This window comes from Pteronotus mesoamericanus, unplaced genomic scaffold (genome assembly GCF_021234165.1).
Source record: "Pteronotus mesoamericanus isolate MK-2021 breed Mesoamerican mustached bat unplaced genomic scaffold, CSHL_Meso_final scaffold_232, whole genome shotgun sequence".
Classification (NCBI taxonomy): Eukaryota; Metazoa; Chordata; class Mammalia; order Chiroptera; family Mormoopidae; genus Pteronotus; species Pteronotus mesoamericanus.
Window position 1 is genome coordinate 6,085,602 of NW_026555311.1, and position 15,638 is coordinate 6,101,239.

Sequence of the window (15,638 nt, forward strand, 5' to 3'; positions counted from 1 at the left end):
TTATGAGACCAGTACTACAATTTTGTATATTTTACAGAGGAAACAGAGGCTTTTGGAACTTAACTAACTTGCCCCCAAACACAGAACTGATAAACAACAGCCAGGGGTAAGGCCCAGGATGTAAGATTTTAGGTAGCCTAACCATTGCAAAGTGACAAGATGTGACCATCACACAGCCTTGACCGCTTTGCCGTGCTTCATCCCAGCAGTGCTTAGAAAGTGGCTGCAGAATGAAAACTATGTCTCTGTTTTGAGGTATCACCGTGGCCCTTATCACGTTCTTTTAAAGGTCTTGCATGTACCAGCATAGGTGTCTGACAGGCATTTGCCCATTCACTTCCTTATCTATCAAGTGAAAATGATAAAACAGTTCATTGAACCATCATTTTATTAAATTAGATCATTCATGCTGAGATTAATACGGCACTGGGTACATGATAAATAAGTGGCAACTCTCAACTTTCTTTAATTTCATTCAACTTACTTACTAATCTGCGGGGACCAGCTGGGGGTGGGGGTGGAGAGGGCAGTTGCCATTTACCGGTTTCACAATCTGTGACAGGGTGAACGAGGGGAGGCGGGGCCTCCTGGAAGAGGCGAGCGAGGAGAGCCTGGGGCCCCTGGACCAAAGGTCAGTTATTCTTACCCTGGAAAATGGCGTTCTTCAGTTTGGACATGGGTGTGCCCGTTGCTTGAGAACATGAAACTAAAATCTAAAAATTTCTCAACAGGCATTAATAACTTATTGAAATATAAGAATAATTTATTGAAAGGCACACCGGTTGGTTCTTTCCAAAAGGAATTTTACAATTCAACTTTCCCAGTTTTCTCTCTTCTTTTTGATGAACAAATTTAAAAACACACCCAAATGTAAAGGGGGAGGAACTGGTGTTGACACACTATTGCTCACTGGGTATTAAAACTTAGTGAGAACATGTTGGTATAGGTTGTGTTAGTTTCAATGGTAACTTGATGGTAACACCTTGAAAATATTAGCACTAAGGATTTACTTGACTGTTCAATCTTTATTTCTCTAAACTTTCTGCAAACTAATATGGTAACACTTTATTTTAATAACCCCTGCTAGAGACACAGAAAATGATGAGAAAGAAATTTATGCAGACACCGTTGAGACTAATGAGAATTAATCACAGCGCTCCTCGGGGCCACGGCGGGGCGGGCAGCCGGCAGTGGCATTGGGCTGCAGGCTGGCGGGCAGACCAGGCAGTGAACCCGTGATACCTGACGATACTTGGGTTTGGTGTTTTAATAGCCAACAGTACATAAAGCCATATATTATGATAGTTAAAATAAAGTGTTTCCATCTTTATGAGTCACTAATAATATCTTTTTTCTGTTCTTATCTCCTCTGTCTTTTTTTCTCTTTTTCACCTTCACGTTCTCATATAATAGGGGAAACAAGGTGAATCAGGAGCTAGAGGCCCAAAGGGGTCAAAGGTCAGTAACCAGGCACTCTAATGTAACATGAGGCCTTCAAGAGCTGTGCTTTTTTGGCATTTCCACAGAGAATCATGTTTTCAATTAAACTCTTCTGTACACTGGGATTGCAATAATTTCATCCCTCTGATGATATCTCAGAACAATTGGTTTGTTTCCTCCTGTTTGTTTTTGCCTGTTCCTATGCTTCAGATTATTCTTTAAAGAAAGTTGTTTTATCTGTTTCACAAAAATAGTTTCTTTGGGAAAAAATTAAGTTCTGTACTTAATTTAACTTATGTATGAAATGAACTTATTTTTCATTTTGTGGCTACCTTTGTGATAGATGTTCAAATTATATTTTGCTTTTAAGTTAGTTGAATCCCTTCATTGCATTAAAATTTTACCACCAATTGAATTCTTTCCTTTACCATGTTTTTTATAATGTTTGCAATTATCTATGCACTTTTAACAGAATCATGTTATTTAAGATGCTGTTAGCTAATAAATAACATGAAAAAGTTGGTGTAAAAATGAAGAAAGCAGAGCAGGAATTGTTCTCCATCCATAGCAAATTTAATTATTATGGGTGAGTGTGGATGGAGAAAAACTATAATCCCGTTTCCTGCTTTTCCTGCTTCTCCTCATTGCTCCTTTCCCAGTTTATAGTAATCTATAGAAAGGCATGTCAAAATGCTTTTAATTCCATTTAGAAAATGGCCTGAATAAATTTAAGGCTGTTTTAAAGAAACTTCAAATCTACACAGGTTCAAATCTCTTCTCCAACACTTCTGTTTAGACTTCTGAGATTGTCAAGTGTTCACAGGGATGTGCGTGCAGTATGAGACTTGGACTCTTCCCGGTGTCTCTGTGGGAGTTGGGGGGGTAATAACACCATAAATGGAACTTCGGAGATATTTTCATATTGCATTTAAGAAGAGGGAGAGCTGGGTTTGCCCTTCCCGGACCTTCAGCCCTGCCCACCAGTCCCAGACAGCTGCTCTCCACGGCAGCACCTTCTGAGTGTTGAAATGCCTGTACCTGCAGGAAGACTTTTCCTTAAATCCCCATCATCAGAGGAAGACCTAGCTGGTGACCTTTCCCTTCTTATTCTGCCTAAAATGAGCCCTTCATTCTTTCCCTGTCTCAATTATTTACACTTTACTTCTCAGAGGAAAGATAAAATGGTTGGCTCTTTTTCCCTTTGACTCAAACCTTTTCATATAAAGGCAATAACATGGTTCAGTCTGAGAGATAAAAGTGTACTCTGGGTGTCATGGAAACCACTTGCTTTGCTTCTGAAGATCCCTAGCAAGAGAGCTAACATACACATTGTTGTTCCAAGATTCTCTCTTATCTAAAGAAGCATTTGCCATATTGGTGGTTATTGTTCTTCCAGTTGTGATTTCCAACTTTGGAAGTTTGTACTAAGGATGCTGCTGTATGGTATTAAATATATCCTTAGATCTGAGATATTCCTAGACTGCTGGCTTGACTACTGACTAGGCTTTTTCTCTTTTCACTGGTGAAAGGGTGACCGTGGCGACAAAGGAGACTCTGGAACCCTGGGACCAAGGGTGAGTTCATCTCTTGTCTGAGCTTTTGCTCCTCCCCTTCCCCCTTGCAAGCCCAGATTTAAAGTATGTGTCTGTGTGTCTTTTTACAAGACACTTGAACTAATAACACCCAATAATAGCACTGCAGGTAGGCTACTGTAATTATTCCTGATTACCTCCCTTTCCTATTATTTTTTATTTCAGTCACTGGTAACAATGAGTGTGTAGATTCTCACAACTAAAACAAGCTCAAGAGAATAAGATCTAAAGAACCCTCTCCATCTACTTTTTCTCTGCTAAATGAACGATAACAAGCCCATAGTCATCCAGCTAATAGAATTTTCCATATTTCAGTTAACCCAGTTACATAGAAAGCAATAACCTGTATCTTCAAAGACTTCTGTAAACACAGGCAAGGAATTAGGACATGACTAATGGAAATTCAGTGGCAGAGATAATGAGCAGAATAGAAGTCTTAAAAATACATGTATTCTCCTTTGTGGTCCCTGTTCGGTTTTATTTTAATAAAATTCTATTCCAGTTGGGAAAACCAGGCATTTCCTAAGAACAGTGTTCTATCTCCTTAACGAGAAAGCAATCTTTGAGTTGTAGTTGGCTAGAAAAGTTAGGGGTTGCTTTAATAAATATGGAATAAAGCCAATATATGTTTGCAAGTCAAATCAGATTAGCCAACATTTTATAATTTTCAGAGAACACTTTCAGAGATTGAATCATATCTCTTTTTTATTCAGATTTCTTATGTTTAATGTACCATAGACAAGGAAGTTAGAAATGATTTGCATCCTTTGAAATAAAGACAAAATTCAAACGTGCTTTATGTACTCTAAAATGCATTTGTGTCTTAGTAGGGAATTAACGGTCAAAGAGAGCTGCAAGTTGCTACTTCCGTTTTTTGCCACAGTCCCCTCTATGTCCTAGCCCAACCACATGGTTTTATGTTGGTTGCTTTTTTATAGGGTCCACCTGGTCAAAAGGGGGATCAAGGAGCCACCGAGATCATCGACTATAATGGCAACCTCCACGAAGCCTTGCAGGCAAGTGACTGCTCCCTGCCCTGACCCAGACGGTGACATTCATACGCACCATGTAATGTGTGTAAACATCCGCTTCCACATCCTGGGGATCCCAGAGGCTCCACTGCTCAAAGCACCCCCTCTCCCTATGCTGAACCCACCCCCTTCTTTCTGCCCCAGTTTATCCTTTTATTTCCTAACATCTTTCTGTCTTTCCTTTCCCTTCTACCTTCAGATATTCCAGAGTCTTACCTAGTTTAGACCTTGTGTTAGTTTCACCAATCCTTGCTTGAAAAGCAAGCCTAGCAAGTCAACAAAAAGCCCTGTGGTTCTAGAGTTAATTTGTCTGGGCTCAAATCTCAGCTCTTTTATTAACTAAATGCATGACCTAGGGCAAGTTAATTTACTTCTCTGTGCCTCAGTTTTCTCTAAAATGAGGACAGGCATAGTATCTACTTCACCAGGCTGCTATGAGCAGTAAATGGCTAAATGCCTGGTGCATCGTAAGTCCTCTATGGGTGTTTCTTATTACTGCTACCATTCAATTCTTTTTCCTCCATTAACTAAAAACTATAGACTGTGCGGCATGTCTCCATCACTTTACATCCTAGTTATCCTCTTCATGTTCAGATTCCTGCATCCTAGCTTGTATTATTCTGCTGGAACTTCTCCAATAAAAGTCACCAATTACCTCTAGGCCAAGCACATTGTACTTATCTGTGACATTTATACAAAATCACCTTCCTTTTGAAACTTTTCTTCCTGGTTTCTCTGATCTCTACTCTCATTTCTTCCAGTTTTCTTTTTGGATGGATCCACTCAATTTTTGTATTTTCAATTTCTCTGTCCATTCCCTAATTTTTGACATCCTTGTCTCTGGTCTTTTCTTGGTACGATCACTCCATGTTCTTCTGCAGTATGGCTGCTTCCAAATCTTTCATTGCCAAATCAGACCTGGCATGTACTTTCAGCTGTCTAGGAAAATTTCCTCTATGGTTACACCATTGCCTTATTAACTTCCACCAAGACACAACATTAAACTGGTTACCTTTCCTACCTACCAAGTGATTCTCTTTGTTAACTAACCAATTTCTGTTAATGGAATTCATAAGTCTTTGAATTTCTTGAAATAGAAACTTTAGTTATTTTTAAACTATTCTTAGCCCTTCATCTATTACATCACACCAGACGCTACTGTCCCCTTTTCAAGGTATCTGATGAGGTTGCTCCATTCTGTCCATTCCCAGCTAGGTCCACATTCCTCTTATTTCAGGTCTAACACTGCAACAAGCCCTCAACCAATTCCTCTGCTCGGGTGCCTCCTTGCTCTTCTGATCATCCTGTTGTCACTCCATGGCTAACTTTCCTACTTTTTACTATTTCAATGGCTTCAGTGTGCTCAGAAACCTAAATGGGCCCCCTCACCTACTCTATGAAGCTCAAACTTCTCCATCGGATTTTTAAGGCTCTATAATCCTGCCTTTCCCATAATGAGCTAAACTAACTAGCCATTAGAATGAGAGGGAGTAGCAGACATTTATTCTTCTAATTCTCTAACCAGTGATGGATTTTCAGTTTTGCCAATTTCATTTCACTATTGCATCCTCCAAAAAAAAAATCTGCAAAAAGTTTAGGATTATTAGATAAATAGGACTATATTACAGTTATAAAAATATCACATTACAAATATAAAACTTTTACTGTTGTCTCTATCAAAAGTTATTATTTACATTAACATTTGCCATAACCATTTATTTTTATTCTTATCTAAGGTGATTACATTTCCACAATTAGCAGTAAAATCTCTTCATTTCCTACTCACGTTTTAAAATTCCTCAACACCATTCAAACTAAACCTGTTCTGTAGGGTAAATCACGGCTGACTTTAAGCTTGCATCTTTGTCAGAAATGAAACACAATGCAATTCACCTGAACATCTCAGGGAATAAATTACCAAGCAGCCTGCCAGCCTTCAACCAGTTTATAGTCATGCCAGCCTCCCATTTCACATCATGCCTCACTAGAGAATGGTGTGTCTTTCTTCATCAGGACCAACATTCTGGTTTTCAAATCATTACTGAACTTCAAGAGAGAATCCTGTTGAGTTTATATAGCTTTAACTTAGAAGAACCAGAGCCCGGGCAGGTGTGGCTCATTTGGCTGGGTGTCATCCTATAGAATGAAAGGTCGCGGGTTCGAGTCCCAGCCTGGTTTGCTGGTTTGGTCCACAGTCGGGGTTCATGTGAGAGGCAACTGATTGGTGTTTCTCTCTCACATCAATGTTTCTCTCCCTCTCTCTTCCTTCCTCCCGTCTCCTCTCTCTAGAATCAATAAAAGAAACATTAAAAATAAATAAATAAATAACCAGATATAAGAAATCCAATGTGAGCAAACATCTTTTGGACGTCTCTGTGAGTCTGTACACTGGTGCTTTAGGATTGCAATAAAAACTCAGTTTTAAGAAATTAGCTTAGTTTATTGTCACTCATTCTTCTATTAACTGGATGGGACCTGCCCACTATAATTTTTAAATCTCACAAATACAGTTATTTAACAAGATCATTTAAACTCCGTCTGTTAGATAGTTCAATTACCATTAATAATATTTTTTATTAAGCACCTTATCAAAACACATGCTGTTATCCTTAAATTAAAAAAAATACAAACTCTTTGTGTTTAGGTGAAAAATGAATTATATATGACACATGATGGAAAACCTATTGAGAGTTCATATTTTAAACTCCCTTCCCTTTCTAAAGTCTTATGATTCTGCTTTCTAGTTAAAATTGCAATATGTAATTGGAAGGCAATCATAAAGAAATTATTTCTACTCTATAATTTTCTAACAACTTTTAAAATAATGTCTCATCCACCCAATAACAGTGAAGAAGTAGCTTTCCCATAACCATAAATTCAACTCTTGCTTTAGGTGGATCCCATAAGAATAAAGTAAATTGTATCTTAATTTACACAAATATGATGATATAAAAATCTGGGCCTTGATTTTTTTTTTATAAACTTGCCCCAGTTTGTGTTTTCTCTGAAGCTGTAATGACCACAACTGATTTTATCATACGATAGAAAATTGAACCATTTATACACATGCATAAATATATCATTTTCTTGTATTTTTTAGGGGCCTCCCTTTATTGAATTCATGAAATCAGTGAACAGAATTTCTCCATCTCAGTAGTCTGCCATAGCTTTTTGGTGAAAAATTTTTTATTGTTGTTCCATCACAGTTGTCCCCATTTTCCCCCAGTCCTCTCCCCTGCCCTGCCCACGTCCCTCCCTCTGCTGTTTTTGTCCATGGATCCTGTTAGAGGTTCCTTGACTTGACCCTGCCCCTCCTTTCCCCTGTGGTGCCTCTTCCCCCTCCACTCTTGTGATGCATTTCATTTTCTAAGAAATAATGACACCATGTCACTAGAAACTCAAGTTTTTGAAATACAATAGATAATGTTAAGATTATTTTTCACAACAATGATTAAAAAGAAAAAAACAAATGAGCAACAACAGCCTGAATCAGAAGTTGAACGGAATAGTGGAAAACAAAGGGATTGTGTTAAAGAGGTATTCACAAGTTTACATTAATTGGATAATGCTTCTCTGTTAAGACTGGAGTCCTTAATGGAGAGTGTTTTCCCCTCTACAGTTACATAAATTGGTTATAGGTCCTATAGAACATTTAGCACAAGACTTAAACTAGAAAATATTAATACAGAAATGGTTCATGGATCGAATGTTTGGGAGATTCATACTTTCAGAGAATATATTTTGTTACAGTACTCTAGCACTTTTCATTAAGGAACTAGATAAAGCCCCATGTCAGCTTCTATCTTTAGAATTGGTGTGCACATGCATGCCGTGGGATATAGACTAAAAGAGAAAAAAATATATCATTTACACAATTAGATACTTTGGTTTTCTCTAATCAAAATACCCTAGAACAGAGCTCTTGTGAATGGTGGAGTATCTCAGGTAACGGTTACCTCTTGTATATAATATTATTATGTTATTATATAAAATAAAATATATATCTCTCATATATACTATTACCTCTTGTGTATATTTTATACACAATTTTTAAAAATCAGGTGAATTAAAATTTTGACATCTTTTTTTAATCCATAGATTTTTTTAAAAAAATAAAATTCTAAAAATAATATTTAAAAGAATCTTTACAATATATTGCATTCATTGGAAGATAGGATAATATGGTCTCAGATTCTTGCCAATTCCTTATAAGATATCAGTCTTGCCAAAACGTATTCAAAACATTGATTATTTCAGAATGTGTTACTGCACTTTAGCACACAAAATAGGTAACTTTGTCTTTATCAACTCACTTTCTCAACAGAGGATCACCACCTTAACTGTCACGGTAATAACTCCTGTTGCATGATTTCTGTGGTTTGGGGCTTCATATTCGATGTTGATGCATGCTGCTCATAAATGTACTAATGTAGCAGTTGTTTTTATCTGAGATTTTTGTTTTTCTTGTATTAATAACCTTTTATACATTTGCCCCAGTGGAATCACTTTGCTTCATTAAAAAAAAAAAAAAAAGAGTTGTTTTTCTTAAAAGTCTTTGGCCTTATCTTAATTATGTAGCTTTTTTCTTTAGTGTTTGGAAATCAAAACCTTTCTAGAGGAGGGGAGAAATATGTCTAGAAACACAGATAATATTAATAAGCTAATTCAACCCAAGAAGCTGACTGTGAGACATGGCAGCAATTTTACATTGTCTTACAGATCAGTTCAGAAGCATCTTCACTATTATTTTGGCCTACATGTTTGTTGATGTTTATGCATATATATGTAGTTTAGGTAGTTTTTAGAATTCTATAACCGGTGAAAGTTTTCCTCGTTGCAAATCAATATTGGGGAATATTTGATTATGATATAAATTAGGACTGTGTGTAGTATACTTATTATTTAAAGCATAAAATTTAAGATATGGACTTAGGTACTTTTTATAACTTTGTCTTTTCTGGATTTAGGGTCCCCCTGGACCACCTGGACCTCAAGGACTACAAGGGCCAAAGGTTATTTTTTATTTTACTAGTTTTCATTTACCATGTATGGTGCAAAGAATTCTATATTAAATATTCATATCTTTGAAAATCAGTCCTACAAAATGCTGGAGAAGCTGAGATCAGTAGAATTGCTTCAGGAGGTAAGAATAGAAATTGAGGTTCGGGCTGAAGGAAGAAGGATCAGGAAAAAAAGACAACTTAGGAAAGAAGGGAGAGAAATAGGAACAACATTAAATTTTGGAGGAGGAAATGGAGAAAAAATGGAATACTGAACAAGGGTCAACCAAGCTTTACAGAAATTATAAATATAAAGAAACACTAAATGTGGTATATGGAGAAGGGAAAATATTTAAATACAGGAGGATTGAAGGAAAATTTACTCAGACACTAAAAAAGATCCTTCCTTCCAATTATTTTGTAATAAAAAGAATAAGGGAAGCTTTAGTATGTTACATTCACAATGACAATTTTAAGGAATCATTTTGAGCCATTTTTTATAGTACATCCTGTTACTATATATATTCAGGCATTCTGTCATTTAAGTATTATCTAATGAAGCATACCAACTATGAACAGTAGCAGCTTAAAATTACTTGGTTACATCTAAAATTTGTTGCTGGTGTTTGCTTTCTCCCTCCAAACTAAAGCTTAATCATGTTATCTGTTAACAGACGACCAGTTACACTGGCTTTTCAGAACTAAGCTATGTGTTTTGAAACATGATTTTTGTCATTGGATTTTTATAGACAATTCAGGTAGTTTAGAAATCCATCTTTTGTTTATGCTTCTTAAGGCAGTTTATTTGCTAAGTCTATCATATACATACAAACACATCAGCTTTTGTACTCATTGCTTTCAAGATACTTAAGAACAGAAAAGTAGCATATAGAAACAGTTATTTTCCTATTATAAAAAGAAATATAAAGTAAAATATTACTGAGGTCATTGGTTATGTGAAATATATTTGGACATAGACCTTAATTTCAAAGAGATTCCCTGTTTAACAGTGTAAGGTTTGGGATTTTAATTTTCTATTTCTCTACCACATTCTGGTCACACATAATCTTTGTTCCTGGTGTCCAAGTCAGCCTGCGTTCTTATTTAGTATCTTGGTGAGCTGGACTAGACAACCTAGAAGGCAACCTGTAGACTCTTTTTTCCTCTATGTAGAGTCAACCAGGTCTGAGCTCCTTGTTTCGTCTCCTCACTTGACTGAATATCCAGAACAAAAATTGTCCCATGTGCTAAATATGCACCTCATTCCCTACAAACCTCCGCAACTTCTAGGACTCTGCTATACAGTCCCAACGCCTACAGAAGCCCAAAAAGTACCCATCTCTTGACCCACAGGGACAAAAAGGGCCACCTAACCAAGAAGGCTATATCATTAAAACCTGCATCCCTTTTGTTTTATAATCCAATTGCTGTTCATTTTTTAATTCAATTTTTCAATAAGTAATTTTTGAGCCTCCATTCTGTAATAAGTACTCGTATCTAGTAATAATACTAAAGTCTAGGAAGGGGGTTCATCCAGGGGATTACAGCCTGGGAGGGAGACAGACAAGTAAAGGCACAATTATTTATAAATAAGGGGAAGTGCTCTGATCAAGATGCAAAGGAAGAAGGTTGTCTCTGACTTGGGAATCAAGGATGACTTTGAGCTGAAACTGAGAGACGGGGAAATTGGACAATTGAATGTCTAGACAAGTGGGATGGGGGGAGGCGGTTAGTCACACCCGCTCACCTCTTATCCAGCCGTCCTTCCCAACAGGCTGTCCCTCTGTCCCACCCCTTGCACCTCACAAAGACCTTGTAATTGAGATTTTGGGTCAGGTGATGGTGTCCCTTATACGTTCCGTGATCTCTCCTTGAGAAGATTGGGATGATTGGGGTGAGATTTGCCAGTGACCAAGGCTCCGCAAATACAGCCTGAGCCAGATAGAAACCCCATTCTCACTCAGGACTCACAGCCTCAGACTGAATGGGAACTTTTTCAATTAGCATTGCTCCTCCCTTAATCAAATAAGGATTGTGTGAATTCTTAGACATCAAATAACTCTTTGCAAACTACATTTGATGGATGAAGGATAAATGAACAATTCACAAATTATGTTTTTCTTTTAAGCACTCGTGGGTTACATTTTGAAGGTAAAAGTTTAGCAAAGCAATCATTTCTGGACCCAGAGTACTGACAAGTGTTCAGACTGAATAAAACCAGGGCTTAACCAGTTGCATCCAACCTCAGCAGGCTTGTTTGTGGCAAAATAAACTTTGCTGCTACCACAAAGAGCAGGAAATCTGGAAAAGAAAAGCCCTTTCTTTTCTTTTCCTTTTTTTTTCACTTGTTTGTCATGCCTTCTAAAACATGGGAAAGCTCAAATTTCATGCTGTGGCCAATAGCTTTTAAAGTTTTTACCGGGGAAAAGAGCTCTAGCCATTTCAGTATTGTGGTTTATAACATCACCAAACAAGCCTTTCTAGAAAAATACAGCCTCAAGTCAGCTCCCTTGGAATTCTGTCTGAGACGCTGGCTGCTCAACCCTCAGAAGAGATGTTTTTACAAAGTTTCCACAATGTAACAAGGGATACTTAAAATGGGATCCAAATATATGATTCATTGATATAAAATAATATCTTGCTTTTCAAAGAATTTGTTCAGTATCTTTCCAACTGAAAAGTGACTGACATTTGTTGCTTGAAAAAATCTCTAACACATTGTTTAAATTTGTTTTTAATGGAACATCTTCAGTTAACAAAAAAATCTATATATTTTGGTTTGTCAAGAGTTTTAATAAATCACAATATAAATAGGAAATTTAGTGCATTCTTTGCATAGTATAGGAAATTGAATTGATCCCAAAGTAATTTTATGTGGATTAAGATATTATTTGATTTATTATCGCCTTCAGTGGGGCTTATCTGAAAGTAACACATTCACAATCATTATAAATTTGTGTCTATGGTTCAAACAGTGCTGGTTAAAATATTGTGAACTGAAGGGACTTTGCATTTTATTCTTTCTTAAGATAACTGTCATATTTTTGCTTTTTTTCTCAAATTGGAAAATGAGAGAAATCATACAGATTTTTTTAAGGAGAAAAAATTAACTGAGGCATATAAGTTGTTGCTAGAGAATATGGTCAGCCATCAAATGATTTTTTTTTATCAGTTTCCTTCCACCATTTTTTTAGTTTACATCTCACCTGAGGAAAAAAATAGAAACACTACATCTTAGCTACCTGTGTGTATTGTTATACATAACATTCAAGACAGTGCTCTTTCACTCAGTTCAGCTATGTGGTATGATATAATAGTGTATTCTTGGGTTATGATACATTTGCTGAAAGCCAAATTGTGTTGTTACCAACTAGCAACATTTATATATAGTTTAGTATGCTACCAATGATAAATGGAAGGAAGCCATCAATTTTTATCTTAACAGGGAGAGCCAGGATCTCCAGGAATTCCAGGAGTTGATGGAGAGCAGGTAATTTTCAAAGATACATACTGTCATTTAAAGCATTGTTATTGATCACTACTTTTATTGTATGTTTGAAGCCAAGAAAGACATGTGTGTTGATATATGATACACTCTCTTTTTTTAACCATCTGCCCTGGAGTCTATATTAACTCTAAAAAAGCAATTCGTTTTAAATAAGACAGGTTTCTTTGTAGAAACATACAAGCTGTATGATGCTTTAGTTTTGTCTTAATACTTTTTATCAATCTACCAGTGATACTTCCATGAATTTTTAATTGACTTGTAAAATTATTACCCATTTAGTAAAAATAGGTACTTTTTGCCTACTTTTTGTCAGTGAACATAAATGATTCAAGATGAAAATCAGAGAGAAAGTTTCCACAAAAGTAGATATATATGTTTTCTTTTCCCAAGTAAAGATTACACTTAATTTTCTAGAAGAGAAAATTAAGAAAAGACAGAAACAAACAGGGCAGTTGGAGCTTGGCAGAGTATGGCAGTTTCTCTGAAGGTTTCCCCTAAAACAGAGGTTGGCAAAGTTTCTCTATAAAGGACCAGATAGTAAATGTTTTAGGCTTTGCAGGCCACATACAGTTTCTGTTGCGTATCTTTTTTTTTTAACACCCCTTAAAATTTTTTAAAACATTCAGCCTGTACAAAAACAAGCCTTGGGCTGGATTTGGCCCATGAGCCAAAAAGAATCTGGCCAGAAGATTGTGGAGAGTATTCAAATTTCAGACTCAAATCACATGTTCGTTTCAAGCTATTTGATGTTTTCTGGGCTCCCGTAATTTACCCAAAAAGTGGCTAAAATTAAGTAGATCATAAGAAATGAAGGGGATTTTTGAGGCAGTTAGTGAAATATACTCCTCAGGTGATAGTGTTAAATAGGGAAATTAAATTTAAGAGTTATTTTAGTATCAGAGTAATATGTTGAAATTGATGTCACATTAAATTAATGTGATAGTTAAAAAGAGACTTTAGATGATTTGCCCTATCAACCAGAAATCATAATAGAATTTTAAATCCAGTTGTGTATTTCCTTTACTATTGGTCATTATAAATAGCTTGACATACGTAACAACATGCTTCATTGTCTCTACATGTACAATGGCTGGATTTTTTTCCTATAGGCTTTACAAGGTTTCCCTCCACTACTGAGTCCAGTGGGTTAGCTATTCTGTTGATATCACTAGAATCCTAAAACCAACCAGGGTCTGATTAACCAGTAAGATTTATTTAGTCATTCAGGCACCTACCCGCCCACCTAATGGGTGATTCTGAAGTAGGTGCTATAAAATAGGTATAAGGAACAAGATAAGACACATTTCTGTCTACAAGTAGTTTTTAGTATAAAAAAGATGAACAGGTTGTATAGCCTCAGAGCCTCTTACTATAATGACTATGATGATCTCTGCTGAAGAATGGGACAGCTGGTCACATTGTATTGAGGAATGCAGTTTTAAGGAATGAGGAAATTATGCATTTTCCTTCGATGAAAATGCTTAACAATGTAAATTAATTTCAGTATTAGTATCACTAATTCAGAATGTTAGCATTCAAAATATCCATTTATCTACTTCCTTGTAATAAAAGGTAAAAATAACGTCCTGGATCACCCCATAGAGATGTCATGAGAAGAAAATAAGAACACTGTGGAAAAGTTGAAGTATTTGTAAACATTGATTGAGCATTAGTATGCAGTGAATGATTTGCGTGTCTATAGACTGGACCGTTGAAAACTGATGATGGTTGGAACTTCCGCCTGCATTCAAAGGGGCTCCAGGGCATATGGTGGGAGAGGGGGGAGATTTGGACCTTTGTTGTTGTAACCCTATCTCCTGGTTCAAATGCGTATTGTACTATTGAGGATTAATTCTATTAAATTGTTTTCAGGACTGGTGATAGAGAATTAGCTTCCAGGTAAAAATATGGAATCAGGAGAAGTGATGTCAACACCTAAGCCCATGTTTTTCACACTTACAGGGCCTAAATGAGAGAACTGAATCCCTTCTATTACACAGGGAAACAGTGTTGGTTGCATGCAGAAGGTTGCTACCTAAATACCTCTCCCTAGAAGTGAAAATCAGAATCATCTCCACAGAAGGACCCACCTACTGACAAAACTGATGTGGAATTCTGTTTTCTCTAGGATGTACTATCAAGGGTCAGTGTGATTCTTACATGTAAACCATATCATTTGCAGGGACTCAAAGGCTCAAAGGGAGACATGGGGGACCCGGGAACGTCCGGTGAAAAAGGAGGAATCGGGCTCCCTGGGTTACCGGTATGTTTATGTTCATACTAAGATAAATAATCAGAAAGGAATTATATTATTAGCTACAGTCTCATCTAATGGTTCATATAATGTTATTATTTTTTAAATATTTGAGGTATTACTGGTTGATTCCTACAACTGGGGCTTTATAACAAATTTTAAAGCATCTAAACGAATGAATTATAAAATAAACCTTCATATTTCCAAAATTATTTTCACTAGAAGATGGTAAAATGAATGAAGTTCATCGCTTTAATTTAATATGCATAAGATAGTGATAACTGTTCATTTTTTAACCATAATTTAAAAATAAACCAAAAAAATTTAAAACAATTAAAAAACAAATTATTCTGGAAATTGTTCTCTTTTTGTGTGTGATACTATGGAATGGTGTTTGTATGGTTTTCCCAATAAGTTTTCCTGAGAAATGGGAGGGGGCATTGTAGGAAAATGTAGGGAAAAATGCAGAAAACCTTACTGCCCTCAATTTTTTTTAAAACAGGGAAGTATATAAATAAATGTCAATGACAACATAGCTAAAAGGCTATCCTTTGCCTTTTAAAGTGAGCACCACCATTAAAAATATAACATTTATAATATGATACATTCAGAAATGTATAAGTTTAACCAATCGAGCCTAACTTAGTTTATTATGCCTTTACTTTATACTTTATTTCACATATCACCCACAGTCTAGGGGTTTGGGGAAGCTTGCCGTTTGAGGCTAAATGCAGGGGAATAAATCCTTCTTTTACATATCATGTGTATGATATAAAAATTTCAAGAGGATGATGGATGTGGGGAGAAAATTCA

At 36.3% G+C, this 15,638-nt stretch overlaps 1 protein-coding gene across 1 annotated transcript in view; it reads left to right on the plus strand.

Annotated features, from left to right (window-relative positions):
* COL25A1 (collagen type XXV alpha 1 chain) overlaps positions 1-15,638 on the plus strand; it is a 481,906-nt gene that overhangs the window by 442,335 nt on the left and 23,933 nt on the right. Inside the window, exons 20-27 of the mRNA XM_054591568.1 lie at positions 563-631; positions 1,414-1,458; positions 2,970-3,014; positions 3,971-4,048; positions 8,388-8,411; positions 9,031-9,075; positions 12,509-12,553; positions 14,754-14,834. Of these exons, the coding sequence (XP_054447543.1) occupies positions 563-631; positions 1,414-1,458; positions 2,970-3,014; positions 3,971-4,048; positions 8,388-8,411; positions 9,031-9,075; positions 12,509-12,553; positions 14,754-14,834 (432 nt within the window). The remainder of the gene's footprint in view (positions 1-562; positions 632-1,413; positions 1,459-2,969; positions 3,015-3,970; positions 4,049-8,387; positions 8,412-9,030; positions 9,076-12,508; positions 12,554-14,753; positions 14,835-15,638) is intronic.